This window comes from Oncorhynchus masou, chromosome 28 (genome assembly GCF_036934945.1).
Source record: "Oncorhynchus masou masou isolate Uvic2021 chromosome 28, UVic_Omas_1.1, whole genome shotgun sequence".
In the NCBI taxonomy this organism is placed as follows: Eukaryota; Metazoa; Chordata; class Actinopteri; order Salmoniformes; family Salmonidae; genus Oncorhynchus; species Oncorhynchus masou.
In genome coordinates, this window is record NC_088239.1 from 19,442,799 (window position 1) to 19,470,172 (window position 27,374).

The 27,374-nt window shown below is 42.2% G+C and overlaps 1 protein-coding gene across 5 annotated transcripts in view; it reads left to right on the plus strand.

The window, feature by feature from the left end:
• The window catches only part of LOC135517307 (lethal(3)malignant brain tumor-like protein 4), a 144,640-nt gene that overhangs the window by 1,978 nt on the left and 115,288 nt on the right, over nt 1–27,374 (plus strand). For 4 of the 5 annotated variants that reach the window (XR_010452023.1, XM_064941489.1, XM_064941493.1 and 1 more), the window contains exons 2-5: nt 6,194–6,301; nt 22,842–22,927; nt 23,049–23,103; nt 23,378–23,466. Coding sequence is in view for 4 of the 5 variants with exons in the window: in XM_064941489.1 (XP_064797561.1) it covers nt 22,859–22,927; nt 23,049–23,103; nt 23,378–23,466 (213 nt within the window). In the remaining variant the exon portion in view is untranslated. The remainder of the gene's footprint in view (nt 1–6,193; nt 6,302–22,841; nt 22,928–23,048; nt 23,104–23,377; nt 23,467–27,374) is intronic. The other variant, XM_064941491.1, reaches the window with a different exon arrangement.

Genomic DNA, 27,374 nt, shown 5'->3' on the forward strand with positions numbered 1-27,374 from the left:
AATGATATTTTTCTAATCTGAACTTTCATGTGCACTTCATGTGATTTGAGTGAAGGGAACCTTTCTCCTTTCTGATGGACATGCTTCTTGCTGATGGATCAAGGGCTTTTTTGGAGGCTGAGAGTACATTCTATTTACTTACATGGACACTATATCATAAATCAAGTATTTTCCTCTTTAAAGTCGTCTTGCAGGTTGTGTAGCCTACTGCCTGGTTAAGAGACATTTCATACTGACTGTAAAGCATATAAAACAATGCTATAACACATTGTAAGACTTGTAATGCAAGCCTAGGTTTTTTTTTAGTCATCTAATGTTTCAGCTTGAATAATCTGTTAAGGAGCATCCAGCCATGTTTTTCTGCATTATTTGCTCTCATGGCACTGTACAGTACACACAGTTAAGTATTACAGAGGTTTCTGTCACGTAGACTATCCTGTTAACTTAAATACTTCAGTATTGCAGTATTGGCTTGGCTCTCTCCCTTCACAGAACGTGTCAGTGACCGCCTCTGTTTAGGTTTATTAGTTGTAGTTGTATTGTGTTTGTTAAAGACGATGTTGAATGGATGTAATTCTTTGTGTATGTCCATTTTTTGGGACATGGCACTAGTTGGCCAGTGTTTTAGATTTCAATAGGAGGAAAGCCAATCACAGATCTGGGGCACATAGCCATTTTTGAGCAACATGCTGGCAACCTCAATAGGGGAAAACACTGTTGATTTCAATTGTGCGTTTAGCCTCAATTATAGTACCCAGTCATTACTAGTAATGTGACTGAAGTGTATAATTTCAGTCAAATCCCTGCATTAAATATGTGATTATTTAATCTAATGCAACAGGTTGAGCAATATATGCTGTATGTCTCTGGAAATGTTATTCACAACTGAAATAGAGAAGGCATTGCCCTAAAATAGAAAAGGTCTCTCTAGTTTTGGATTACACTGTCTTATCTTTCTTTGACAGGATTACTGAAAGAGAATGCACTGACTTTCCAAAGCAGTTGTAAATGGGCTTTCTGGTTATCTACCACTATACAAAACAACAATAGATGTTGTTAAGTAATTTCAATTGATCAAGAACAGTTTTTCAACTTAATCTCACAACAGACATGCTGTAGACATGAAGTTTCTACTTTGCCATCCCATTCATCTCTTGCCTCAGGTCATGAAATCTTGATGATCGGAATTGTCATTAAAATCTGGTGATAAAATTATATGATGCATAGCTATTTAACGGATTCTTCATTCATGGATACTATGTGTATCAGATACTGGACCTATTCATTTTGATTTGAGATTGAATTGAGTAGCTTAGTCAGTGCCAAGGCTGGTCTGACATTCAACTAAGTAAATTATGTGGCCTTCATGTACAGAACAAAAGGGTGTCAGCATAATTATTTTGAACATACTTACGTATGTCACTGAGAGAGACAAATGTGTGTCTTGAGTGTAGTTCTGCATCTATAATATTTATTCTCCTCATATATGCACTCTGATGTAGTCTATATGATAACATGGTGACATTTGTTGCCATTGCGTGCCAAGGACATTTAAGCCTAACTGCTCAATTTCATACGGTGCTTAGTGTGCTATAAGCTTATATCTTCATGGCATTGACAAAGCAGATTGCCTTGAAACAGCAGGTTTCCCGTTTCAATAGAATGTAAATGTGTGCAAGTTACATTTTTCTCACCAGCCTCAGAGACCGACTATTGATCAAGCCTACGTTGACTTTGAATCAGGAGCCATTTTACTACACTTGAGGAGTATATTGAGAGTGCCACCAGCATGCAGTCTGGAGGCATTGTTTAGATTAAGAACAAATACATTTTTTCCCTTTGCAACAGAATAAAACAGGACGTACCCTGTAGTCATTTGTGTTGGAAATCCAATCATTGTGTTTGGCACGTTTTGTCACAACTTGTCGGTGTGCTATTCATCACTCGCCAGGCATTTTCCATAGGCATTTCCCAATCAAATCAAATCAAATTTGATCCCAGCTTGCTTGGTTTACTTGAGCCAGTTACTATGAAAAATGAAAACCCAGGGCACAATAACACTCCGTTGACCCGGTTTGTCTATGGCCTCCAGGCTCTCTCCTTTTGTTGTGTTGAAGCAAATGAGACCAGGAAAATGTGCGAATTTGTGTAGCCTCATGCTGTGTAGACTCAGGGGGGAGTGGGTGGTCCCTATTCCCTGAGCATACCGCATACTAAAGCTCCAAAAACCCTTAGCCAAAGTGCCCTCATGCATTAGTGTTTGTACACTGTTGTTGACAAAAACAACTGTGTTTACTGATAATCCTCAAAAAGAAACTAAGGATGAAGTGATTGGTGCCATAGGATAAATGTGTTTTAAGCCTATAAAGCTAGTCTTTAAATGTATCTTTTGGCCTTCTTCCACAGCTTTAGACATTTTCTCCTTGCATAGGATAAATCAGACTTTGCAAGTGTTAAAATCTCGGTGTTAAGGTTAAAAGTGCTGTGAGTGTTATATCTGAGTGTTGATTCTAGTGGGATTGAAATTGACCCCACTTCTGATGAATAAATGAAGTGTTATTTGAATCACAGTGGAATAAACACTGTGTGGTGTTGTTACTCCACTGTGTTTAGTTCATTTTCTTTAATTCTCTGAGTGAAAAAGTCCTAGAAGGGGCCTCTATCCTTTTTCCCAGAATGCTTTGTTGCAGGTAGATTTTTAGAATAGTTTGTTTTTATATCTATGTTTCTGCATGCATGTTGTTTGTTTAATTGATTTTATACAATTTCGAAACTGGACCTACTGCACCCGTTACTGAGATGGTGGTTCCAGTTTATATGGTTTAGGTAGTCTTGTTTGTCAAGTCCATCACCTTAGCAGTCATTCTGAATGCAGGTTGTGGGTGATATAATATTCCAATTATTTGCTGGATTCTGATAGGAATTACTAATCACTTCACAAACCAGTTTATTGTGATTTGCAGGTCTGATGTGGCCCATGAGCCAGGATTTTCAGACCACAATGTTGCTCAATTAAAGACCTTACCAAATTTGCAATATATGGTCATAAAGGGTTCACTTTAAATTGAAACATATTCTCTTTGGCAGTCACTTGGACAGCTTCAGGATAAAGAGTTATTGAATGCAACAGGCATGTCTCTGTCACTAACAAACACAGTCATGGGTTGGTATCTCTCAAATTTTAATTTTAATTTTTTAATTTTACCTTTATTTAACCAGGCAAGTCAGTTAAGAACAAATTCTTATTATTATTCTTATTCTTAATAATATTCAAATAAGGCTTTACAACCTGTGATGTTACAATACCCCACCAAAATACTGTAACACTAAATAAAATAAAATCTAAGTTTATTGGTCACTACACATTTTATGTTTTGCCTGTTCAATACAATCTGAATTTAAGTCTGAATTTGCCACGCCCATGGTGTTAAGGCCCAACACTCTAAGGGTGTTAGTTTGTGAACACTTTGAAACGTGTTAGTTTAAATCTGTTTCGGTGGGTGACATATCATTTCTAAGAAAGCGCTACATTTAACACTGTTTGCTAAAATTCTGATCTCAAATTTGTTGTGTAGTAATTGCATTTTCGAAAGGGAAAAGATGATTCCCCATCAGTAAATGTATGAAAAAGGGGATGACGCCTCCACATTCATTACATTTACATTACATTTAAGTCATTTGGCAGACGCTCTTATCCAGAGCGACTTACAAATTGGTGAATTCACCTTATGACATCCAGTGGAACAGCCACTTTACAATAGTGCATCTAAATCATTTAAGGGGGGGGGGTGAGAAGGATTACTTTATCCTATCCTAGGTATTCCTTAAAGAGGTGGGGTTTCAGGTGTCTCCGGAAGGTGGTGATTGACTCCGCTGTCATTGTGTCTAGTAGGATGATATGAATTCCCCTTTTTCTTTTCTATTTTCCAGAAAGTATGCATTTACCAGGCTATATTTGACACTTAACAGCATTGCTTAATAATACCTGTACATTTAATGCAGCCTGCATTCAAATGTGCCAGTGAACCGAGAATAAGCATTCCATAAGTGTCCTATAAGCGTTCTGTGAATCCCCAACTATCGGACGCAGGGTGTATTCTCAGATGACACAGGAGATAATTGGGGATCCACTTCCAGCAGGAGTCGCAACCCAAATAATTTAGGGAGACCAATTATAGATGTCTCAGAGATATTTCATCTGTATGGCAGCCTACGGCAGGGCCTCTGCCATCAATCAGATTAGGACAGATTACAATTTGTCTTTCTTTTGTCCCACGGGCAGTTGAATAGTGATTTTGTTTTGCTCCTCATTGTCAGCGCACATAGAGAGAGACTGAGCTAAGCTGCTCAACAGAAAAAAGGGAGAGTTTAACTCTAGGTTGAAAGGCTTGTACTGACTACAAACACCAAGCCTTAAAACTTTGAGAAAGGACCGATTCACTTCCCTCCTTTTGCCATGAATGTACTGAAAACATCAGATAACCATTAACATATTTTCCTCAATGTCCCTGCTGGTATCTTTCTCTTTTCCCTTTTCCATCCATTGAACACTTTTGTCGAGTCCCCATTATAATGTGAATGCTGTTTTTGTGCAGTGTTTATTGGATGCTCTTAGCGAGCTCTGTTAAAGTGAACAAAAATAGACCAGCCTCTGTGTGTCAGATATTTCGGTTTCTTGTTATTCAGAAGTGACATAAAGGAGCCGTGTTTATGATGGATCTGTCTTGGACTGATTCATTGTGGATGCATGAAAATGGCCACCACTTTCAGTTAGATTTGTCAATGTAACACGTAATGGGTCCCTTTACTGTAAATGCAGTGGGCAGAAAATACACCTATACATATCCTGCTGAGGTCTCTTTTTTCCTCACTCTTTAAAAAAAATCCCGCTCCCTCTTTTTTTTCTTTCTTTTTTCGCTCTATCTATATCTCTCTATTTTTCTCTCACACCTCTCTTTCTGTCTGGAGAATGATGTATGCTTGTAATGGCCGCTGGGCTGCCATTATCTTTATTCGACTTATGCATGTTTGTGTAACAGAGCTCATTTCTGACCAATGAACAATACCCAGGAGTAGTGCATCACACCATCAAGGTAAATGGAATCTATTTTAGGTAACCCCCCCCCCCGCTAGCATCAGGTCAAGGTGGCAACATCCATCCTATTATCTCTATGGAATTGGAGCCTGTTGATAACTTTATTAATTCCTGTCAGGTACACAGTTCATGCTGCATTACAAAGGCCTGTTGCTGTAGATGGTCTCCTGGGGCTGGGGTGTAATTGTCTCTTTGGATAACAGCAGTGGAGTTGGCTGGAAAATATAAATTGTGCTTAGCTTTTAGTGTTGTGGTGGGCTTAATAAGGCTATGTTGTTTACACGGTTGGTCTGTCGCCAACCACTTTACTGAAGGTCAAAGGACATGCTGTGGGCTGAAACCTCTGCTAAATGACTAAAATGTAAACTATGTGCAATGCAATATTTACATGAAGAGCTAGCCCTACTGTACTTAACATGCACACATGCAGTTTAGGATTCAGTTCTCTACTCCCACAAACCTGGTCTTCTCCGCTCTCTTCTGTACTGCACACACACATCATACACCTCCTGGTGGCTTTTTCACTGTCAACTGAAACAATTAGATCAACGTAGTCCCGCAAGGGAGGGTTACGCCACGCAGCGGCACCCCATGCCCAGAGCCTTGGCAGCCACCCTCTCCCAGTTAATCAGAGAGGCTGTAGTCAGATCATCCACACTCACCTTCAGGCCTCCTCAAGCACTAGCTCCCTTCCCCCTCTCTCTGTCACACCTCCTGGAGACCTTCCCATCACTCCACAAATTAATAATAGGCCCTCCCTATCTTATATGGAAGGTTCTATTGACTGCCTGGGAATGCAGTGGCATTTAGAGGGAGAATATGGGAGCCATTCAATCAAATCCTCATTGCAGTATTATTTAAGCTGTAGTTTATAAACAAACCTTATTGATAACAAAAAAAAAATGAAATCTCTAGGTCGTTTTGGGGACACTTAACGCTAGATAGCAGAGGACTTTGCCTCACAAGTAGTTGTTTCTACTTTTTAGAATATGATACGTTTACATGAATTGGAGTGTAAACAAAGTAAAATGCATTGCATTAATTGACTATTGCATGTTTGCCTATCATTCTGAACCAATGTGTTTTTGTTGTTTTCAGTCTCTGGCTTCTAATAGATCTGTGAAGACATAGAATGTGATTGGAATGGAAGCTCGGAGAAGGAGTCCCTGATTGGCCGAAAGACTGGGCGGGTGCACATACCAAACGGTGAGTCACTTTGGAGGTTCACAGAACCGCTAGAGAGTTCACTTAACATAAAGTGGTTACCAGTGGTCAATGGTCAGAATGATGATTTGAGTCCCTTTCAGGGTCATACACGATTATCTTGTGGTTACAGTGCCTTCAGAAAGTATTCATACCCCTTGACTTATTCCACATGTTGTGTTACAGCCTGAATTCAAAATTGATGAAATATTTAAAAAAATCTCACCCACTTACCTTACCGGAAAGTATTCAGACCCATTGACTTTTTCCACATTTTGTTACGTTACAGCCTTATTCTAAAATTAAGTTGTTTTTTTCCTCATCAAACTACACACAATACCCCATAATGACAAAGTGAAAACATGTATTTTTTTTAAATATTAAAACATTTATTGAAAATGAAATGCAGAAATAACAAATTTACGTAAGTATTCACATTCTTGAGTATTGGCTCAAGGGTGTGAATACTTATGTAAATTTGATATTTGTGAGCCTTTCTTGGTGAAAGGCTCTGCATGGTCGTTCCAATGCAGAAATCATGGCATTAATACTTCTTCGCTGAGCAGAGCTGTTATGAAGGAAGTTGTCAAGGAAATGAGGTTGTGTTTATACTGGCCCTACCGTCAACCAATCATGTCAATGCAGTGCTATACGACGCTCTCCGATGGAGGCTCCGCAATTGCGTCACACCCTCCATACGGCGCTTCTGACCACATTTTCGTCTCAAGCATAAATGGGCTTTTAGTCTCTAAGTGCTTTGCACACCTGGACTGTACAATGTGCACATTTATTCTTAAAAAAATTCAAGGAAGGTCAAGTTGGTTGTTGATCATTGGTAGACAGCCATTTTAAATTTTCCCTTATATTTTCAAGACGATTTGGGTCAAAACTGTAATTATGCCATTCGGGACCATTAAAAGTCATCTTGGTAAGCAACTCCAGTGTAGATTTGACCTTGTGTTTTATGTTATTATTCTGCTCAAAGGTGAATTTATCTCCCAGTGTCTTTGGGAAAGAAGACTGAACAACGTTTTCCTCTAGGATTTTGCCTGTGCTTAGGTCTATTCCATTTTGTTTTTATCCTAAAATACTCCCTAGTCCTTAGATTCAAGATGGCACCGATAAAGATGGCAGCTTCGCTTCAAGTTCTTAGGAAACTGTGCAGTTTTCTATTTTTTTATGTATTATTTATTAAATTGTTAGCCCAGAAAACCTTAAGTGTTATTGCATACAGCCAGGAAGAACTGTTGGATATCAGAGAGATATCAACTTACCAGCACAACCAGCACTACGACCAGGAATACGACTGTCCCAAAGCGAACCCTTTGCCTGCAACTCCCAGAGCATTTGAACTGATTCCAGAGGCAGACCACAAAACAATGCCGTCGGAGGAGAGGGTGCTGGCGCGGTCTTCTAGTGCAGCTTCGGATGCACGCACACCACCCACCGCTTCCGAGTATTTTACACGCTAATGTTCAATCCCTAGTTAACCTGTCTGGGAACGGGGTTCCGCTAGCCAACAGCCAATGAAATTGCAGGGCGCCAAATACAAATCAAGGAAAATCTCATAAATCTAATTTCTCAAACATACAAGTATTAGGCACCATTTTAAAGATACAATTCTCGTTAATCCAGCAACAGTGTCTGATTTCAAAAATGCTTTACAGCGAAAGCTCCACAAACGATTGTTAGGTCACCACCAAGTCACAGAAAAACCCAGCCATTTTTCTAGCCAAAGAGAGGAGTCACAAAAAGAGATAAAATGAATCACTAACCTTTGATGATCTACATCTGATGACAATCATAGGACTACATGTTACACAATACATGTATGTTTTGTTCGATAAAGTGCATATTTATATCCAAAAATCTCATTTTACATTGGCGTGTTATGTTTAGTAGTTCCAAAACATGCAGTGATTTTTCAGAGAGCCACATGAATTTACAGATATACTCATTATAAATGTTGATGAAAATAAATTTGTTATACATGGAAATATAGATAAATTTCTCCTTAATGCAACCGCTGTGTCAGATTTCAAAAAAACTTTACGGAAAAAGCATAATCTGTGTATGGCGCTCAGAGCCCAAAACAGCCAAAAGAAGTATCCGCCATGTTGTGCAGTCAACATTGGTCAGAAAGAGCATTATAAATATTCACTTACCTTTGATGATCTTCATCAGAATTCACTACCAGGAATCCCAGTTCGACAATAAATGTTTGATTTGTTCCATAAAGTCCATTAATTATGTCCAAATAGCTTCTTTTGTTTGGGCATTTGGTAAACCAATCGAAACACGCGTTCAGGTCCAACCGAACGTCGGACGAAAAGTTCAAAAAGTTATATTACAGGTCGTAGAAACTTGTCAAACTAAGTATAGAATCAATCTTTAGGATGTTTTATCATAAATGTTCTATAATGTTCCAATCTGAGAATTCCATTGTCTGTAGAAAAGCAATGTAACGAGAGCTACCTCTCATGTGAAATGCGCTTGACTGAGAATGAGGCTGCTGCCAGACCTCTTAGTCAAACAGCTCTCATCCGGCCCCCCTTCACAGTAGAAGCCTGAAACCACGTTCTAAAGACGGTTGACATCTAGTGGAAGCCTTAGGAAGTGCAAAATTACCCATATCCCACTGTGTATTCGATAGGAGCTGAGTTCAAAAACTACAAACCTCAGATTTTCCACTTCCTGTTTGGATTTTTTCTCAGGTTTTTGCCTGCCATATGAGTTCTGTTATACTCACAGACATCATTCAAACAGTTTTAGAAGCTTCAGTGTTTTCTATCCAATACTAATAATAATATGCATATATTAGCATCTGGGACTGAGTAGGAGGCAGTTATTCATTTAAACGTGAAAATGCTGCCACCTATCCCAAAGAAGTTAACAAAGTTGACGAAATTAGGGAAAGAGTTGCTTTCTTTACAAAGAGATATCCGGGATTGTAAAATACTCTGTTTCACGGAGACATGGCTAGCTGGGGACATGCTGTTGGAGTCTGTACAGCCAATGGGATTTTCAGTCCATCGCGCCGACAGGAACAAACATCTCTCTGGTAAGAAGAACGGCGGGAGTGTATGTTTCATGATTAACAACTCATGGTGTAATTGTAACAACATGCATGAACTCAAGTCCTTTTGTTCACCTGACCTAGAATTCCTCACAATCAAATGCCAACCGTATTATATCCCGCCTCGGTTATCGTCACAGCCGTGTATAGTCCCCCCGCAAGATGCCATCATGGAACTTCATTGGACTTTATGCAAACTGGGAACCATATATCCCGAGGCTGCATTTATTGTAGCTGGTAATTTTAACAATGCTAATCTGAGAACAAGGCTACCTAAATTCTGTCAGCATATCGATTGCAGTACATGAGCGATTAGCACACTCGACTACTCTAACTTCCGCGATGCATACAAGGCCCTCCCCCGCCCTCCTTTTGGCAAATCTGACCATGACTCCATCTTGTTGCTCCCCCCCTATAGGAAGAAACTAAAACAGGAAGCACCCATGCTTAGGTCTACCCAATGCTGGTCTGACCAATCGGATTCCACTCTTCAAGATTGCTTCGATCACGTGGACTGGCATATGTTTTGAAGATATAAGCCACCTGCATTTGTTTATTAGGCTACTGTGCAGTCTGATAAGTAAACATAGCCTAGAGTACATACTGTAGTAAACATGGGAAAGTGCCAAATTCCTTACATATGGGAGAGCAGGCCATGTCCAGACTTTCTCGTGACATCAAGTACTCATTAACTCTTTTTCGGGTTGCATCAGTCATGGACAGGAACTTCTGAGACATAGTGTTAATGATGAACACCCGGAGGTTTACTGGTAAGCCACATTTGCCTCGGGATCTATCCCAATTGGTATTCTGTGCCCACTTGTGGTATTTCTCTTCGGTTACACATCCTTGGAATAACGGAGCAGCATAACTGTCTGGACGGCCCTTGCTGTGCCTCGTGAGCAGTTGGTCAAGTTATTTTTGTCAGAAAAGGGAGGAATGGAAATATCAGGATGAACTGACAACCTGACGAACCCGGCAGGTATGTTGACTCTGCCTGTCGGAGGTGGAGTTCCAGAGCTCATAGGTGTGCCTGGTATGGATTGTGACTCCATCTCATTCCTCGCCCTCTTCAACGCGTCATTCTCCGCCTGACTCTTGTTGGGGAATAATCAGAATTAGTTGGTAACAGGTAAGATGTTTTATATTCATCATATGTTTGTAAGTTACTTCTCATCAGAATGTTGTTTTTGTATAATACTGTGGCGGGGTTGCAGTATCTGTTCTATGTCAAGACTAAGTTGCTTGGGCCAGAGAGAGGGGAGAGGTCAAGCGTGTATCTCTTGGCTCCACAATGTCTGTGTGCCAGTCAGTGTGTCTCTGTGATCTTGTCAAGATAGGATGGATTTGATATATGCCTGTTGATATGGATGGATTTGTTTATGGTTCTGAGTTTGAGAAGTGAGCGATAAATTATGCCTATGCTGTCTCATCATGTGTGTCTTTTGCTATTAAAGGATCTCAGTTGCAATGTAGAAGGAACTCTCAGAGAATTCATTGATAGACATTGAATTCATCTGAGAATCACAGGGTTGTGATAGAGCTCATATAATTAAAGATGGACTTTGATAACTAACTCTGACTTGTGTGTGGTTTGCTCTCATGATTTGGTAAATAGAGGAAAGTTCCACGACACTCTCCACCAATGCCGCCTGGCTCTGGACCAATGCATCAGCTGTCGCCCGTGTCTCTGCCTGGTTGCCAAGAAAGCTGTTTGTTTCTAGTTATTTTATTAACGAAGCATAAAGATGTTGAGGAAGAAATACTGTACTGCTGTTTTTAGTTAGAAATGTAAAACTTCAGAGTACTTAAGCATCGAATACATTGCAGGTAGGGGGATGTTCACACCTACAGTAGCTGGGCTATAAAGAGTCGTTTGTCCTGCTAATCGGGCGACAAGTGTTTGAAAACCTGCTTTCAAAATTCCACCAGCTGTCCATCACTACTGTAAATAAAAACACAGCATCTTGTTTACATTCTTTATTGTAACCACAATGTCACAAATCATTTGTATCTACCTTTCCAATTACTTTTAGAGTTTGAGATTAATTTAATTAATATTATGGTGTTTCTATTCTAAGAAAAAGTAAAAACCCTCTGGGTTTCCGTAAGGATGGAATGGAAAATATGGTGCTGTACAACGTGACAGTCAGGAGTACAGTACTGGACTATTTAGCTAATGAATCCCTGTTTCGTGCCGGCCGCAGGAGACTGGGGCTAAATTCCCCGACATGGAGGAAGGAATAGGCTGTCCTTGCAAATAAGCATTTGTTCTTACTTGACTTGCCTAGTTAAATAAAGGTTACACTAACTTCAATATGATCTTTAAGTAAGACCTAAACCACTTTTAACAGTACATTACTCAACACTAGTCAGACTCAGGTCGCCTACGGTAAGCCTACAGTATATTGGAAAATATGACGTGACTCTCCGCCAATAATTACATATACAGGATTGGAGGATATAATGTAATTTAGTAATATTTATTCCCATAGTAATTTGTTATGGATCCATACCTAAATAAATATGGGCATTTTGAAAGAGTATTTTGATCATTCATTTATTAACTTCTTATGTTGCTGGTGGGAGGCTACCGTCCCACCTGGCCAACATCCGGTGAAATTGCAGACCGCGAAATTCAAAAATACCAAATTCAAATATTAAACATTCTTGAAAATACATGTGTTATGCATCAAAATAAAGCTTAACTTCTTGTTAATCCAGCCGCTGTGTCAGATTTAAAAAAGGCTTTACGGCGAAAGCAAACCATGCGATTATCTGAAGACTGCGCCCTGCATACAAATACATGAAAATCATATTTCAACCAGGCAGGTGCGCCACAAAAGTCAGAAATAGTGATATAATTAATGCCTTACCTTTTGAAGATCTTCTTCTGTTGGCACTCCAAAATGTCCCAGAAACATCACAAATGGTCCTTTTGTTCGATAATGTCCTTTTATGTTCCAAAAATGTCAATTTATTTGGTGCGTTTGATTCAGAAATACACTGGTTTAAACTCGCCCAACATGCCTACAAAGTATCTAATAAGTTACCTGTAAACTTGGTCCAAACATTTCAAACAATGTTCCTAATCCAACCTCAGGTACCCTAAAACATAAATAATCGATCAAATTTAAAACGGAATAAACTGTTTCTAATTCCTGATTAAAAACAACATGAAGCGCGCTCCAGTTCACGCTCACCAAAACATTAGAGTCTACCTGGAGTGACATTTACAATGAATAGGACTACTTCTTCATTTCTCAAAATAAAAACATTGAATAACCTCTAAAGACTGTTGACATCTAGTGGAAGCCATAGGAACTGCGACCAGGTTCCTAATTATAAGGGTATCCCATAGAAAACAATTGGGAAATCCTATGACCTCAATTTCCCCCCCCCCCTGGATGGTTTGTCCTCGGGGTTTCGCCTGCCATATCAGTTCTGTTATACTCACAGACATTTTTTTAACAGTTTTAGAAACTTTAGAGTGTTTGCTATCCAAATCTACAAATCTAATTTTATGCATATCCTAACTTCTGGAGGTGAAAATACTGCCTTCTACCCAAGAGAGGTTAACGAAAGCATAAAGATGCCATTATTAGTTACATTGTTTTAGTTTGAATCTGCAGACTAGCACAAAGAACAGAACAAGCGGGAACCTAATCCCTAATCAGCGCCATTTATTAGTGCATTGCCCCTTAAAGTGTTGCCAGTGCAGCGAGGTGGGGGGTCCACCCCCCCCTTCCCTTCCCTTCCCCATGGGCTAGGTCGGTCTTCTGTGTGCGGCTCTGCGGCCCATCCTGTGTCCTCGTGCATTGAACCTTGTGCACTTTCAGTGAATACAGCTGGAGAACTGCAAGGCAATCCCATTGTGCGCCACTCAGGAGCCATGAACAATTTGACCAATATATATTGTCCTGCTAATAACAGGGTTAATAATATATCTGTGAGAATATGCAACGGGCTTTTATATAATTTTTAATTAATAATAACAATTGCTTTGTTTAAAAAAATAACAATACTTTGGATATTTTGTTTTCAAAGAATATAAAATGAGAGAGGAAAAAGGCCATTCTTGAACATGGGGTGAGACATTGTTACTAATTTGTAAATAAAGCCAGTTTGTTATTTAGAATGATTTATTTCTGTTTTTAGGGAGAAAAACCAAAAACCTACAATCATCCCATGGGTCTCCCCGTTGAGGGCGGCAGGTTATTGAACTTTTATTTTATTTTTAATTATTTTATTTTTTTGCTTTGCTATTATGGAGTATTGTGTGTAGATTGATGACGGGGGAAAAAACAATTTAATCTATTTTAGAATAAATCTGTAACTTAACAAAATGTGGAAAAAGTTGAGGGGTCTGATTATTTTCCGTATGCACTGTATGTACTGTACATATAGGTAGGGGTAAAATGACTAGCAGCAGTGCATGTGGTGAGTGTGAAGGTATGTGTGTCTGTTGGGTTGTCAGTGTAATGTAAGTGTAACCTGTTCTGTACCGGTACCTTTCTGCATTGTGTTCTGGTAAGGTGTAGATGGAAGATTAGGCTCTGGACACAATTCTGCCGGTTGTCTCTCTTTTAAGGACTGCATGGAATGTGTACAAATACAAGGCAAAAGTTAATGCTGCCGTCTGGGCTCCCATACAAGTATATTCTCCTTTCCTCATCACGCTCTGAGCACACCCAGGAGTAAAAGCATCAACAAGAAAATGCACATTTCAGTTTATAAATGTTGTACACTAATAATATGCTAATAAGTGCTCAATATTTCTTAGAGAGTATACTATTGTACCATTATACCTGAGGCATACTAATGAAGCAACAACGCCATTTTTGAAATGACCGGACAGGTAACAAAATGAACGAAAGGTAACTAGGCACATTAAACATGAAATACAAAATCGTCACATTTCACAACATACCTGCCTGGAATGGGAACAAATACAAGGCAAAAGTTAATGCTGCCGTCTGGACTCCCATACAAGTATATTTTATTTATTTATTTCACCTTTATTTAACCAGGTAGGCTAGTTGAGAACAAGTTCTCATTTGCAACTGCGACCTGGCCAAGATAAAGCATAGCAGTGTGAACAGACGACAACACAGAGTTACACAGGGAATAAACAATAAACAAAACAATAAACAAAAAAACAAGTCAATAACATAGAAAAAAATTATCTATATACATTGTGTGCAAAAGGTATGAGGAGGTAGGCAATAAATAGGCCATAGGAGTGAATAATTACAATTTAGCAGACTAACACTGGAGTGATAAATGATCAGATGGTCATGTGCAGGTAGAGATGCTGGTGTGCAAAAGAGCAGAAAAGTAAATAAATAAAAACAGTATGGAGATGAGGTAGGTGAATTGGGTGGGCTATACACCGATGGACTATGTACAGCTGCAGCGATCTGTTAGCTGCTCAGATAGCAGATGTTTAAAGTTGGTGAGGGAAATAAAAGTCTCCAATTTCAGCAATTTTTGCAATTTGTTCCAGTCGCAGGCAGCAGAGAACTGGAAGGAGAGGTGGCCAAATGAGGTTTTGGCCTTAGGGATGATCAGTGAGATACACCTGCTGAAGCGCGTGCCATGGGTGGGTGTTGCCATTGTGACCAGTGAACTAAGGCGGAGCTTTACCTAGCATAGACTTGTAGATGACCTGGAGCCAGTGGGTCTGGCGACGAACATGTAGCGAGGGCCAGCCGACAAGAGCATACAGGTCGCCGTGGTGGGTGGTATAAGGTGCTTTAGTAACAAAACGGATGGCACTGTGATAAACTGCATCCAGTTTTCTGAGTAGAGTATTGGAAGCTATTTTGTAGATGACATCGCCGAAGTCGAGGATCGGTAGGATAGTCAGTTTTGCGGCGTGAGTGAAGGAGGCTTTGTTGCGAAATAGAGAGCCGACTCTAGATTTGATTTTGGATTGGAGATGTTTGATATCTGGAAGGAGAGTTTGCAGTCTAGCCAGACACCTAGGTACTTATAGATGTCCACATATTCTAGGTCGGAACCATCCAGGGTGGTGATGCTAGTCGGCGTGCAGGTTCAGGCAGCGAACAGTTGAAAAGCACGCATTTGGTTTTACTAGCGTTTAAGAGCAGTTGGAGGCCACGGAAGGAGTGTTGTATGGCATTGAAGCTCGTTTGGAGGTTAGATAGCACAGTGTCCAAGGAAGGACCAGAAGTATACAGAATGGTGTCGTCTGCGTAGAGGTGGATCAGGGAATCGCCCGCAGCAAGAGCAACATCATTGATATATACAGAGAAAAGAGTCGACCCGAGAATTGAACCCTGTGGTACCCCCATAGAGACTGCCAGAGGACTGGACAACGCCCTCCGATTTGACACTGAACTCTGTCTGCAAAGTAGTTGGTGAACCAGGCAAGGCAGTCATTAGAAAAACCGAGGCTACTGAGTCTGCCGATAAGAATATGGTGATTGACAGAGTCGAATACCCTGGCATGGTCAACGAAGACGGCTGCACAGTACTGTCTTTTATCGATGGTGGTTATGATATCGTTTAGTACCTTGAGCGTGGCTGATGTGCACCCGTGACCGGCTCGGAAACCAGATTGCACAGCTGAGAAGGTACGGTGGGATTCGAGATGGTCAGTGATCTGTTTGTTGACTTGGCTTTCGAAAACCTTAGATAGGCAGGGCAGGATGGATATAGGTCTGTAACAGTTTGGGTCTAGGGTGCCTCCCACTTTGAAGAGGGGGATGACCGCGGCAGCTTTCCAATCCTTGGGGATCTCAGATGATACGAAGGAGAGGTTGAACAGGCTGGTAATAGGGGTTGCGACAATGACGGAAGACAGTTTCAGAAATAGAGGGTCCAGATTGTCAAGCCAGCTGATTTGTATGGGTCCAGGTTTTGCAGCTCTTTCAGAACATCTGCTATCTGGATTTGGGTAAAGGAGAAGCTGGGGAGGAGTGGGCGAGTCGCTGCGGGGGGAGCATCTGTTGGCCGAGGTTGGGATAGCCAGGAGGAAGGCATGGCCAGCCGTTGAGAAATGCTTGTTGAAGTTTTCGATTATCATGGATTTATCGGTGGTGACCGTGTTACCTTGCCTCAGTGCAGTGGGCAGCTGGGAGGAGGTGCTCTTGTTCTCCATGGACTTTACAGTGTCCCAGAACGTTTTGGAGTTAGAGCTACAGGATGCAAATTTCTGCTTGAAAAAGCTGGCCTTTGCTTTCCTGACTGACTGCGTGTATTGGTTCCTGACTTCCCTGAAGAGTTGCATATCGCGGGGACAATTCGATTCTATTGCAGTCCGCCACAGGATATTTTTGTGCTGGTCGAGGGCAGTCTGGTCTGGAGTGAACCCATCTGTTCTAAGTTCTGCATTTTTTTGAACGGAGCATGCTTGTCTAAGCTGGTGAGGAAGTTACTTTTAAAGAATGACCAGGCATCCTCAACTGACGGGATGAGGTCAATATCCTTCCAGGATACCCGGGCCAGGTCGATTAGAAAGGCCTGCTCGCAGAAGTGTTTTAGGGAGCGTTTGACAGTGATGAGGGGTGGTCGTTTGACCGCGGACCCGTAGCGGATACAGGCAATGAGGCAGTGATCGCTGAGATCCTGATTGAAAACAGCAGAGGTGTATTTGGAGAGCAAGTTGGTCAGGATAATGTCAATTAGGGTGCCCATGTTTATGGATTTAGGGTTGTACCTGGTGGGTTCCTTGATGATTTGTGTGAGATTGAGGGCATCTAGCTTAGATTGTAGGACTGCCGGGGTGTTAAGCATATCCCAGTTTAGGTCACCTAACAGAACAAACTCTGAAGCTAGATGGGGGGCGATCAATTCACAAATGGTGTCCAGGGCACACCTGGGAGCTGAGGGGGGTCGGTAGCAAGCGGCAACAGTGAGAGACTTATTTCTGGAGAGATTCATTTTTAAAATTAGAAGTTCGAAATGTTTGGGCATAGACCTGGAAAGTATGACAGAACTTTGCAGGCTATCTCTGCAGTAGATTGCAACTCCTCCCCCTTTGGCAGTTCTATCTTGATGGAAAGTGTTAATGTTGGGTATGGAAATCTCAGAATTTTTGGTGGCCTTCCTAAGCCAGGATTCAGACACGGCAAAGACATCAGGGTTGTCAGAGTGTGCTAAAGCAGTGAGTAAAACAAACTTAGGGAGGAGGCTTCTGATGTTGACATGCATGAAACCAAGGCTTTTTCAATCACAGAAGTCAACAAATGAGGGAGCCTGGGGACATGCAGGGCCTTGGTTTACCTCCACATCACCCGAGGAACAGAGGAGGAGTAGGATGAGGGTGCGGCTTAAGGATATCAAAACTGGTCGCCTAGAGCGTTGGGGACAAGGAATAAAAGGAGCAGATTTCTGGGCATGGTAGAATATATTCAGGGCATAATGTGCAGACAGGGGTATGGTGGGGTGTGGAGGAGGTAAGCCCAGGCACTGGGTGATGATAAGAGAGGTTGTATCTCTGGACTTGCTGGTTATAATGGGTGAGGTCACCACATGTGTGGGAGGTGGGACAAAGGAGGTATCAGAGGTGTGAGGAGTGGAACTAGGGGCTCCATTGTAAACTAAAACAACGATAACTAACCTGAACAACAGTATTCAAGGCATATTGGTATTTGAGAGAGACATACAGCAAGGCATAAAGTAATCGCAGGTCTTGATTGGGAGAGCTTGCTATAACAACAGGTGAGACAACAGCAGCTAGTCAGCTAACACAACAACAGCAGGTAAAATGGCGATGACTAGGCAGAGAGGGTCCGATTAACTACACACAGAGCCTGAGTTCGTGGTTGGGGCCGACAGATAAAACATAAATAAACATAATGGAGTATCGTGATTAATGGACTGTCCAGCAGGCATCAGCTATGTAGCCAAATGATCATAGTGTCCAGTGGGCAGCAGTAGATGGAACAGGGAAGCTGCCACTGCTAGCACACGGGCGACACAGCGTTTCAAATTAGTAGCCCAAATTAGTAGCCCGGGGGTTGGTAGGGGGGGGTCTGCTCAGACGGAGCAGACAGCAAGGATCCGGTGGAGTATTGGGCTCTAGCCGTGTATGAGTGGGGTTCGGGTGAACAGTTGAGTAGGCCGGGACGTGGGCCTCAGGGATAGCTTCGGTACTGGGTGCAAGCTAGCTGTGAAGATCAGAAGTAGTGGTGCAGGAATCCGGCGTTGTTGTGGAGAGACAGTTCGATACTGGTAGACTGGAGAGTATTATCCAGGCTAAAAAGAGGGCTGGCTGTGCAGAAGGTAAAAGCCGCTAGCAGTGGCTAACAATGACTTAACAGCTTGTAGCTAATTAGCTGGTTAGCTTCTGGAGGTTCTTGAATGTATTCTAAAATTAAAAATAATAGCGATTCCGTATCACGTTGGGGGAGGCAGGTTACCGGAAGGTATAATCAAATTAAAAATCGAAAATTGATTGAAAATAAATATGGGTCCAGTGAGTGGTTGGGCTGGCTGGGGACACGGCGATTCAGACAGTTAGCAGGCCTGTGCTAACAAGCTAACAGTTAGCAGGCCGGGGCAGGCTAGCAGTTAGCAAGCAAGCAGATAGCAGGGGCTAGAAAGTTAGCCTTTGGGGGACGTCACGATGGGGTTAAGTCTGTTTTTGGCTCTTCATGCGGTGACGTCGATAGACCGGTCGTAGGGTTCCAAGTGGCTCTAGGTAGCTAGCAGGCCTAGCTGGTTAGCAAAATAGGCCTTCAGCGGGCGTCACGCCTGAGGGGCCTGTTGGAGTCCTCGGGCAGATTGTCGGTATTCCAGTCGTAGGGGATCTGCGGGGTTCCATGCCCCGTACCGGCTGTAGAAGGGGTCCGGATATTGTAGCCCAGGATTATTCTTCGGTGGTAGCACAGGAGCTCTGGCCACGCTAGCTTCAAGCTAAGTGGATGGAAACGATACCAAGGAGTAGTCATCCGGGGTTGCGGTTCGCTAGTTGTGAAGATCCAGATGAAAATGTTCAGTTTGTGGTGGGAATCCGGGGATAAAAATAATAGGTCCGTTATGCTCTGGTTAGAGTCACGTTGTTCGAACTGGTGAGAGCTATTCGAGCTGAAGGTTAGCTGATGACCGCTGGCAATGGTTTGCTGACTGATAGCTGGTAGTTAGCTGGCTAGCTTCAGTTGAGGGATTCCAGATCCGAAGTAAATATAGATACTTTAGAAGAAAAAAAAGCAGATCCACGCTACATTGAGAGAGGCAGGTTGCAGCAGAGTATTTAGATATTGAGGTTGAGCAAAATATTTTAAAAGATATGCGAAGAAAAATATGTAAAAAAGATATATATAAGGGACACGACAGGACAAAGACATCTGACTGCTACGCCATCTTGGAGTCAAAAAGACAAACGATAGTGCAGAATACCCGTTAGAAAATCATCAGAGAACCCATGCTGTCTGCACCTGAAAGAGACCCTCCCCCACAACAAAGCTAACAGTAGCTGGGCTAGCCTTGCAAAGTTGCACTCCAACATTATTCCCATTCACCTTTAATATATTTTCCTATAAACAGTAATGCAACACTAAATCAGTGACGATATAACTTTTGCTTGTCATTTCTTGTGCATTTGTGAACATTTGCGAACATGTACATACCTCTCCTGTTCACGTTCTGAGCAAACTGAGGAGAAAAAGCATGGCTCCTGTTGATGACATCACAGCATTAACACAATTTAGAATAAATACAATCAAATAATTCACTCTTGAAAGTAGTGTAATCCATCTCAAAATAACTTTGAAAATAAAAAAAAAAATAAATGAGGGATTATCGGTGAAATACATAAAGTATATTTTACACCTGTTACATAAGTGTGTGGGTACAGTCCAGTGTGTGTGCATAGTCCGTGCGCATAGTCCGTGCAAGAGGGTTAGTGAAACAAAGAGTCTATGCGGGTAGTCCGGGTAGCCATTTGATTAGCTATTTAGCAGTCTTGTGGCTTGGGGGTAAAAGCTGCGTTTCTAATCAAATTCTAATAAAAAATGAAACAATGACTTGTTTTTAAATATGCTGTCTACAGTTACAGGCACCATAATTGCTTCCCATGGGCGTATATTACAGAAAAGGTAACTTAGTCTATGGATGGTTTTACGCACATCCAAACCTTTCACAGGAGCTTGATAAAGATCCAATATAAAGACAAAGGGGAATTCCAACTCACCCTTATACTGCTCAGAAATGTAATGCTCTATAAACATCATGGAACCATCTTATAAGATCATACTGGCACTTCTCCAGAAACAACAGACGAAATTCCATTGCATTCAGCCATGCACTTTCTCAGCATAAACCAATGGATGGTGAATCTTTCTAATAAGTTTGGTTTTTAATCAAATCAAATCAAAACCAACAACAATATTTCTAAATAGGATTGGATCAGAAGCATGTTATCATACATCTCTTCTCTAATTACATGGCACTGTGTGCACAGGCCTAAAATGCCTTTACACATAACATTCACACGTCTATACAAACTACTAGGCTCTTGTCAATTGTATCGTTGCCTGTGCGAAGCAGATTCATAAAAACAATTGCGGTTAATATAGCATTATAGAAGAACTGCGTAGTTTGGTGGAGCGTGTTTTTGGTAATCGGACGAGGGGTGCTCCTTGAAAATGGGTACGCATAGCCTACTTGCACAAGCAAAATGCAGGTATGTGAATAGTGAAAAAGTGTGAGGGCAAAACCTAAAATATTACAAAGCACTCACCGTAGATAATTTAAAACCCCTTTATTTAAGGCTTCTTTTGGCTAATGGCCAGGAAAAAAAGACACCTATGTAATGTTGCTAAACCAGCCTTGATTAATGTGGTGGGTAGGTTATGCTTGATTATTAATTCAATTAAATGGGGGGAACCCCCCCCCCCCCAAAAAAAATGATGTTTCTTAATACGAGATTTACCAGCAGAAAATGTATTTCTCTCCCCATTGTCACTGTCTGTCATGGCTGAATAGGCTGTGCTTCCGCTCTCAAAATTCATTCGATTATAAACTGCGTTACCTTTTAAGACCTGCTTTTTGTTGGTGTTAAACTGTCTCATGCTCTCTAATGTTAGACAGGTAAATTGCAGAACCTGGTGTAAGGGCTGGAAAATGCCCTAACAATTTTAACGAAATTGAAAACGAACATGTGTCTGGCATTTGCGCCTCCTTAGCGCCAGACGAAAATGGACACCCATGACACATTGCAAAAAGGCCAGAAAGCAACAATTATTTTGTCAGAGCAACTGCAAACCATATACACTGAGTGCACAAAACATTAACAGCACTTTCCTAATATTGAGTTGACCCCCTTTTGCTCTCAGAACAGCCTCAATTCGTCAGGATATGAACTCTACTAGGTGTCGAAAGCGTTTCACAGGGATGCTGACCCATGTTGACTCCAATGCTTCCCACAGTTGTGTCAAGTTGGCTGGATGTCCTTTAGGTGGTGGACCATTCTTGATACACATGGGAAACTGTTGAGCGTGAAAAACCCAGCAGTGTTGCAGTTCTTGACACAGTTAAACTGGTGCACCTGGTAGCTAATACCATACCGTGTTCAAAGGCACTTAAATCCTGTGTCTTGCCCATTCCCCCTCTGAATGGCACACATATACAAACCATGTCTCAAGTGTCTCAAGACTAAAAAAAAATCCTTCTTTTACCTGTCTCCTCCCCTTCATCTACACTGATTTGAAGTGGATTTAACAAGTGATATCAATTAGGGATCATATCTTTCACCGGGATTTAACTGGTCAGTCTGTCATGGAAAGAGCAGGTGTCCTTAATGTTTCTACACTCACTGTAAATCCATTCAAAACCCTATTTGAGAGTGTACTATTGTATACAGTAATTAATATACAGGAGTCGGAGTGCAGTGAATCCATTTTTGTTTCCGGCCAGCTACAGTACAATCGATTAATCTGCATTGGAAGGCAAACAGTTGCTGCTTCCCACTGCCTTCTGGGAAATCCGGGCCCCTCCAGCTGCGGCCGCCCCCCCCGCCACAGACCCAACTCTTACTTAATTTGACTTTCATGGGAAGCAGTCCTTATCTCTTACCAGGAACTCAATTCAATTTACATCATATACTGCAGAAAGAGATGAGAGATGCATTAATTTCCTCTTTATACAGTAATCATGGGGTTGTTACTGTACTAGGACTTGAGAAAAAACATGTCACTTGTCTCTTACAACAGGCAATAAGACAGCCAAGCTGCGTATGCGCTCAGTGAACAATTCAAGTAAAATGTAATTTGCTTTGCATTATATGGGTAAACTTCAGAGGACTTTTATGTTTTTATAAAAGGAATGGTGGTGGCTTTCATTGAGTCTGTTCAGAGTGAAAATAGAAAGCAAGAGATGTTCTTACAAATAGGAGTAAATTGCGATGTCTCAACTTAAAGCGACTCACACCGTGGAACTTAAATAGTAATTGATTTGTTTTTGCATTCAAATGGCCTGTGTTTGTATATCATGTTGTAGAATCGATCCTGTCTCAAATGATGCAGGCAGAGGATAGGAAGAAAAGGAGTTTCAGCAAGGGCGTGGCGGAGGAATATTGTCTAAGAGTGAGTAGGCCTGGACCTGACCACACCTGAGCTCATTATCATGACAACATTATACCTGTTGGCTGAAAAGTTAAGTGTTGCCCAAGTTTCTGTCAGCAAACTAACAACTGTGTCATTTCAGGAGCGACCAAACGAGGACACCGTAAAAATGAAGAACAAAGTGACAAGCACACAAGGTAAACTCTTGAAATTTAAACACCACTAACAAAACAATTAGAGCATTACTTAATGCTACAGTATTAGTGCTTATTGATATGAATGCACAGACCATTTTGTCAAATTCATATAAAATTATTTATCGCTGTCAAATGCTATTTAGAATGCATACATGAATTTACACACAGGAATTCTCCATTGAGAATGCTTTTTAGACTAGGACTAGACCTAATCTGGGTCCTGGAACCATGATGTTATAAGGAAAGGTGTAATTCAGATCAATGTGGTGTGCAGCAGTGAGGGGTAAGAAGAAGGCATGGTCGTGGGATCAATACCTGGGAGAGAAGAAGGTCATAGCAGCTCCCCTAAGACTCTTCACTGAGGTAAGCATCACCTTCATCAACCAGTAGGTATATAGTGCATTCAGAAAGTATTCAGACCCCTTGACTTTTTCCACATTTTGTTATGTTACAAGTCTTATTCTAAAATTGATTCAATTGTTGTTTTTTTCCCATCAATCTACACACAATACCTCATAATGACAAAGCAAAAATCTAGTAAAAATAAATAAATATCACATTTTACATAAGAATTCAGATCCTTTGCTCAGTACTTTGTTGAAGCACCTTTGGCAACTTGAGGCTGTTATCATTTTCTTGGGTATCAAGCTATAAGCTTGGCACACTTGTATTTGGGGAGTTTCTACCATTCTTCTCTGCAGATCCTCTCAAGCTCTGTCAGGTTGGATGGGGAGTGTCGCTGCACTGCTATTTTCAGGTCTTTCCAGATATGTTTGATCGGGTTCCAGTCCGGGCTCTGGCTTGGTCACTCAAAGACATTCAGAGACTTGCCCCGAAGCCACTCCCGCATTGTCTTGACTGTGTGCTTCAGGTCGTTGTCCTGTTGGAAGGTCCGGAGCGCTCTGAAGCAGGTTTTCATCAATGATCTCTCTGTACATTCCTCTGTTCATCTTTCCCTCGATCCTGACTAGTCTCCCAGTCCCTGCCGCTGAAAAACATCCCCACAGCATGATGCTGCCACCACCATGCCTCACCGTAGGGATTGTGTCAGGTTTCCTCCAGACGTGACACTTGGCATTCAGGCTAAAGTGTTCAATCTTGGTTTCATCAGACCAGAGAATCTTGTTTCTCATGATCCGAGAGACGTTTAAGTGCCTTTTGGCAATCCCCAAGCGGGCTGTCATGTGCCTTTTACTGAGGAGTTTATTTATTTATTTTTTATTTTATTTCACCTGTATTTAACCAGGTAGGCTAGTTGAGAACAGGTTCTCATTTACAACTGCAACCTGGCCAAGATAAAGCATAGCAGTGTGAACAAACAACAACACAGAGTTACACATGGAGTAAACAATAAACAAGTCAATAACAGAGTAGGAAAAAAATTGTCTATATACATTGTGTGCAAAAGGCATGAGGAGGTAGGCAATAAATAAGCCATAGGAGCGAATAATTAGAATTTAGCAGATTAACACTGGAGTGATAAATGATCAGATGGTCATGTGCAAGTAGAGATACTGGTGTGCAAAAGAGCAGAAAGTAAATCAATAAAAACAGTATGGGGATGAGGTAGGTAAATTGAGTGGGCTATTTACAGATGGACTATGTACAGCTGCAGCGATCGGTTAGCTGCTCAGATAGCAGATGTTTAAAGTTGGTGAGGGAAATAAAAGTCTCCAACTTAAGCAATTTTTGCAATTCGTTCCAGTCACAGGCAGCAGATAACTGGAAGGAAAGGTGGCCAAAAGAGGTGTTGGCTTTAGGGATGATCAGTGAGATACACCTGCTGGAGCGCGGGGTGTGGGTGTTGCCATCGTGACCAGTGAACTGAGATAAGGCGGAGCTTTACCTAGCATGGACTTGTAGATGATCTGGAGCCAGTGGGTCTGGCGACGAATATGTAGCGAGGGCCAGCCGACAAGAGCATACAGGTCGTAATGGTGGGTGGTATAAGGTGCTTTAGTAACAAAACAAATGGCACTGTGATAAACTGCATCTAGTTTGCTGAGTAGAGTATTGGAAGCTATTTTGTAGATGACATCGTCGAAGATCGGTAGGATAGTCGGTTTTACTAGGGTAAGTTTGGCAGCGTGAGTGAAGGAGGCTTTGTTGCGAAATAGAAAGCCAACTCTAGATTTGATTTTGGATTGGAGATGTTTGATATGAGTCTGGAAGGAGAGTTTACAGTCTAGCTAGACACCTAGGTACTTATAGATGTCCACATATTCTAGGTCGGAACCATCCAGGGTGGTGATGGTAGTCGGGCGTGCGGGTGCAGGCAGCGAACGGTTGAAAAGCATGCATTTGGTATTACTAGCGTTTAAGAGCAGTTGGAGGCCACGGAAGGAGTGTTGTATGGCAATGAAGCTCGTTTGGAGGTTGGATGGCACAGTGTCCAAGGAAGGGCCAGAAGTATACAGAATGGTGTCGTCTGCGTAGAGGTGGATCAGGGAATCGGCCGCAGCAAGAGCAACATCATTGTTGGCCGAGGTTGGGGTAGCCAGGAGGAAGGCATGGCCAGCCGTCGAGAAATGCTTGTTGAAGTTTTCGATTATCATGGATTTATCGGTGGTGACCGGGTTACCTAGCCTCAGTGCAGTGGGCAGCTGGGAGGAGGTGCCCTTGTTCTCCATGGACTTTACAGTGTCCCAGAACTTTTTAGAGTTTGAAATTCTGCTTGAAAAAGCTAGCCTTTGCTTTCCTGACTGACTGTGTGTATTGATTCCTGACTTCCCTGAACAGTTGCATATCGCGGGGACTATCCAGTCCGCCACAGGATGTTTTTGTGCTGGTCAAGGGCAGTCAGGTCTGGAGTGAACCAAGGGCTATATCTGTTCTTAGTTCTGCATTTTTTGAACGGAGCATGCTTATCTAAGATGGTGAGGAAGTTACTTTTAAAGAATGACTGGGCATCCTCAACTGACGGGATTAGGTCAATATCCTTCCAGTATACCCGTACCAGGTCGATTAGAAAGGCCTGCTCAGGACTCCCGGGTGGCTCAGTGGTTAAGGGCGCTTTACTGCAGTGCCAGCTGTGTCACCAGAGACTCTGGGTTCGCGCCCAGGCTCTGTCGTAACCGGCCGCGACCGGGAGGTCCGTGGGGCGATGCACAATTGGCATAGCGTCGTCCGGGTTAGGGAGGGTTGGGCATATAGGGATATCCTTGTCTCATCGCGCACCAGCGACTCCTGTGGCGGGCCGGGCGCTGTGCACTCTAACCCAGGTTGCCAGGTGCACGGTGTTTCCTCCGACACATTGGCGTGGCTGGCTTCCTGGTTGGATGCGCGCTGTGTTAAGAAGCAGTGCGGCTTGGTTGGGTTGTGTATCGGAGGACGCATGACTTTCAACCTTCGTCTCTCCCGAGACCGTACGGGAGTTGTAGCGATGAGACAAGATAGTAGCTACTAACAATTGGATACCACGAAATTGGGGAGAAAAAGGGGGTAAAATAAAATAAATACAAAAAGAAAAGTGTTTTAGGGAGCGTTTGACAGTGATGAGGGGTGACCGCGGACCCGTAGCAGATACAGGCAATGAGGCAGTGATCGCTGAGATCCTGATTGAAGACAGCAGAGGTGTATTTGGAGGGCAAGTTGGCCAGGATAATGTCTATGAGGGTGCCCCTGTTTACAGATTTAGGGTTGTACCTGGTGGGTTCCTTGATGATTTGTGTGAGATTGAGGGCATCTAGCTTAGATTGTAGGACTGCCGGGGTGTTAAGCATATCCCAGTTTAGTTCACCTAACAGAACAAACTATGAAGCAAGATGGGGGGCGATGTGCAGACAGGGGTATGGTGGGGTGCGGAGGTAAGCCAAGGCACTAGGTGATGATAAGAGAGGTTGTATCTCTGAACATGCTGGTTATAATGGGTGAGGTCACCGCATATGTGGGAGGTGGGACAAAGGAGGTATCAGAGGTATGAAGAGTGGAACTAGGGGCTCCATTCTAAACTAAAACAATGATAACTAACCTGAACAACAGTATACAAGGCCTATTGACATTTGAGAGAGGAGTGGTTTCCGTCCGGCCACTCTACCATAAAGGCCTGATTGGTGGAGTACTGCAGAGATGGTTGTCCTTCTGGAAGGTTCTCCCATCTCCTCCACAGAGGAACCCTGGAGCTCCGTTAGTGAACATCAGGTTCTTGGCCACAAGGCTCTTCTCCCCCAATTGCTCAGTTCGCCTGGGCGGTCAGCTCTTGGAAGAGTCTTGGTGGTTCCAAACTTCTTCCATTTAAGAATGATGGAGGCCACTGTTTTCTTGGGGACCTT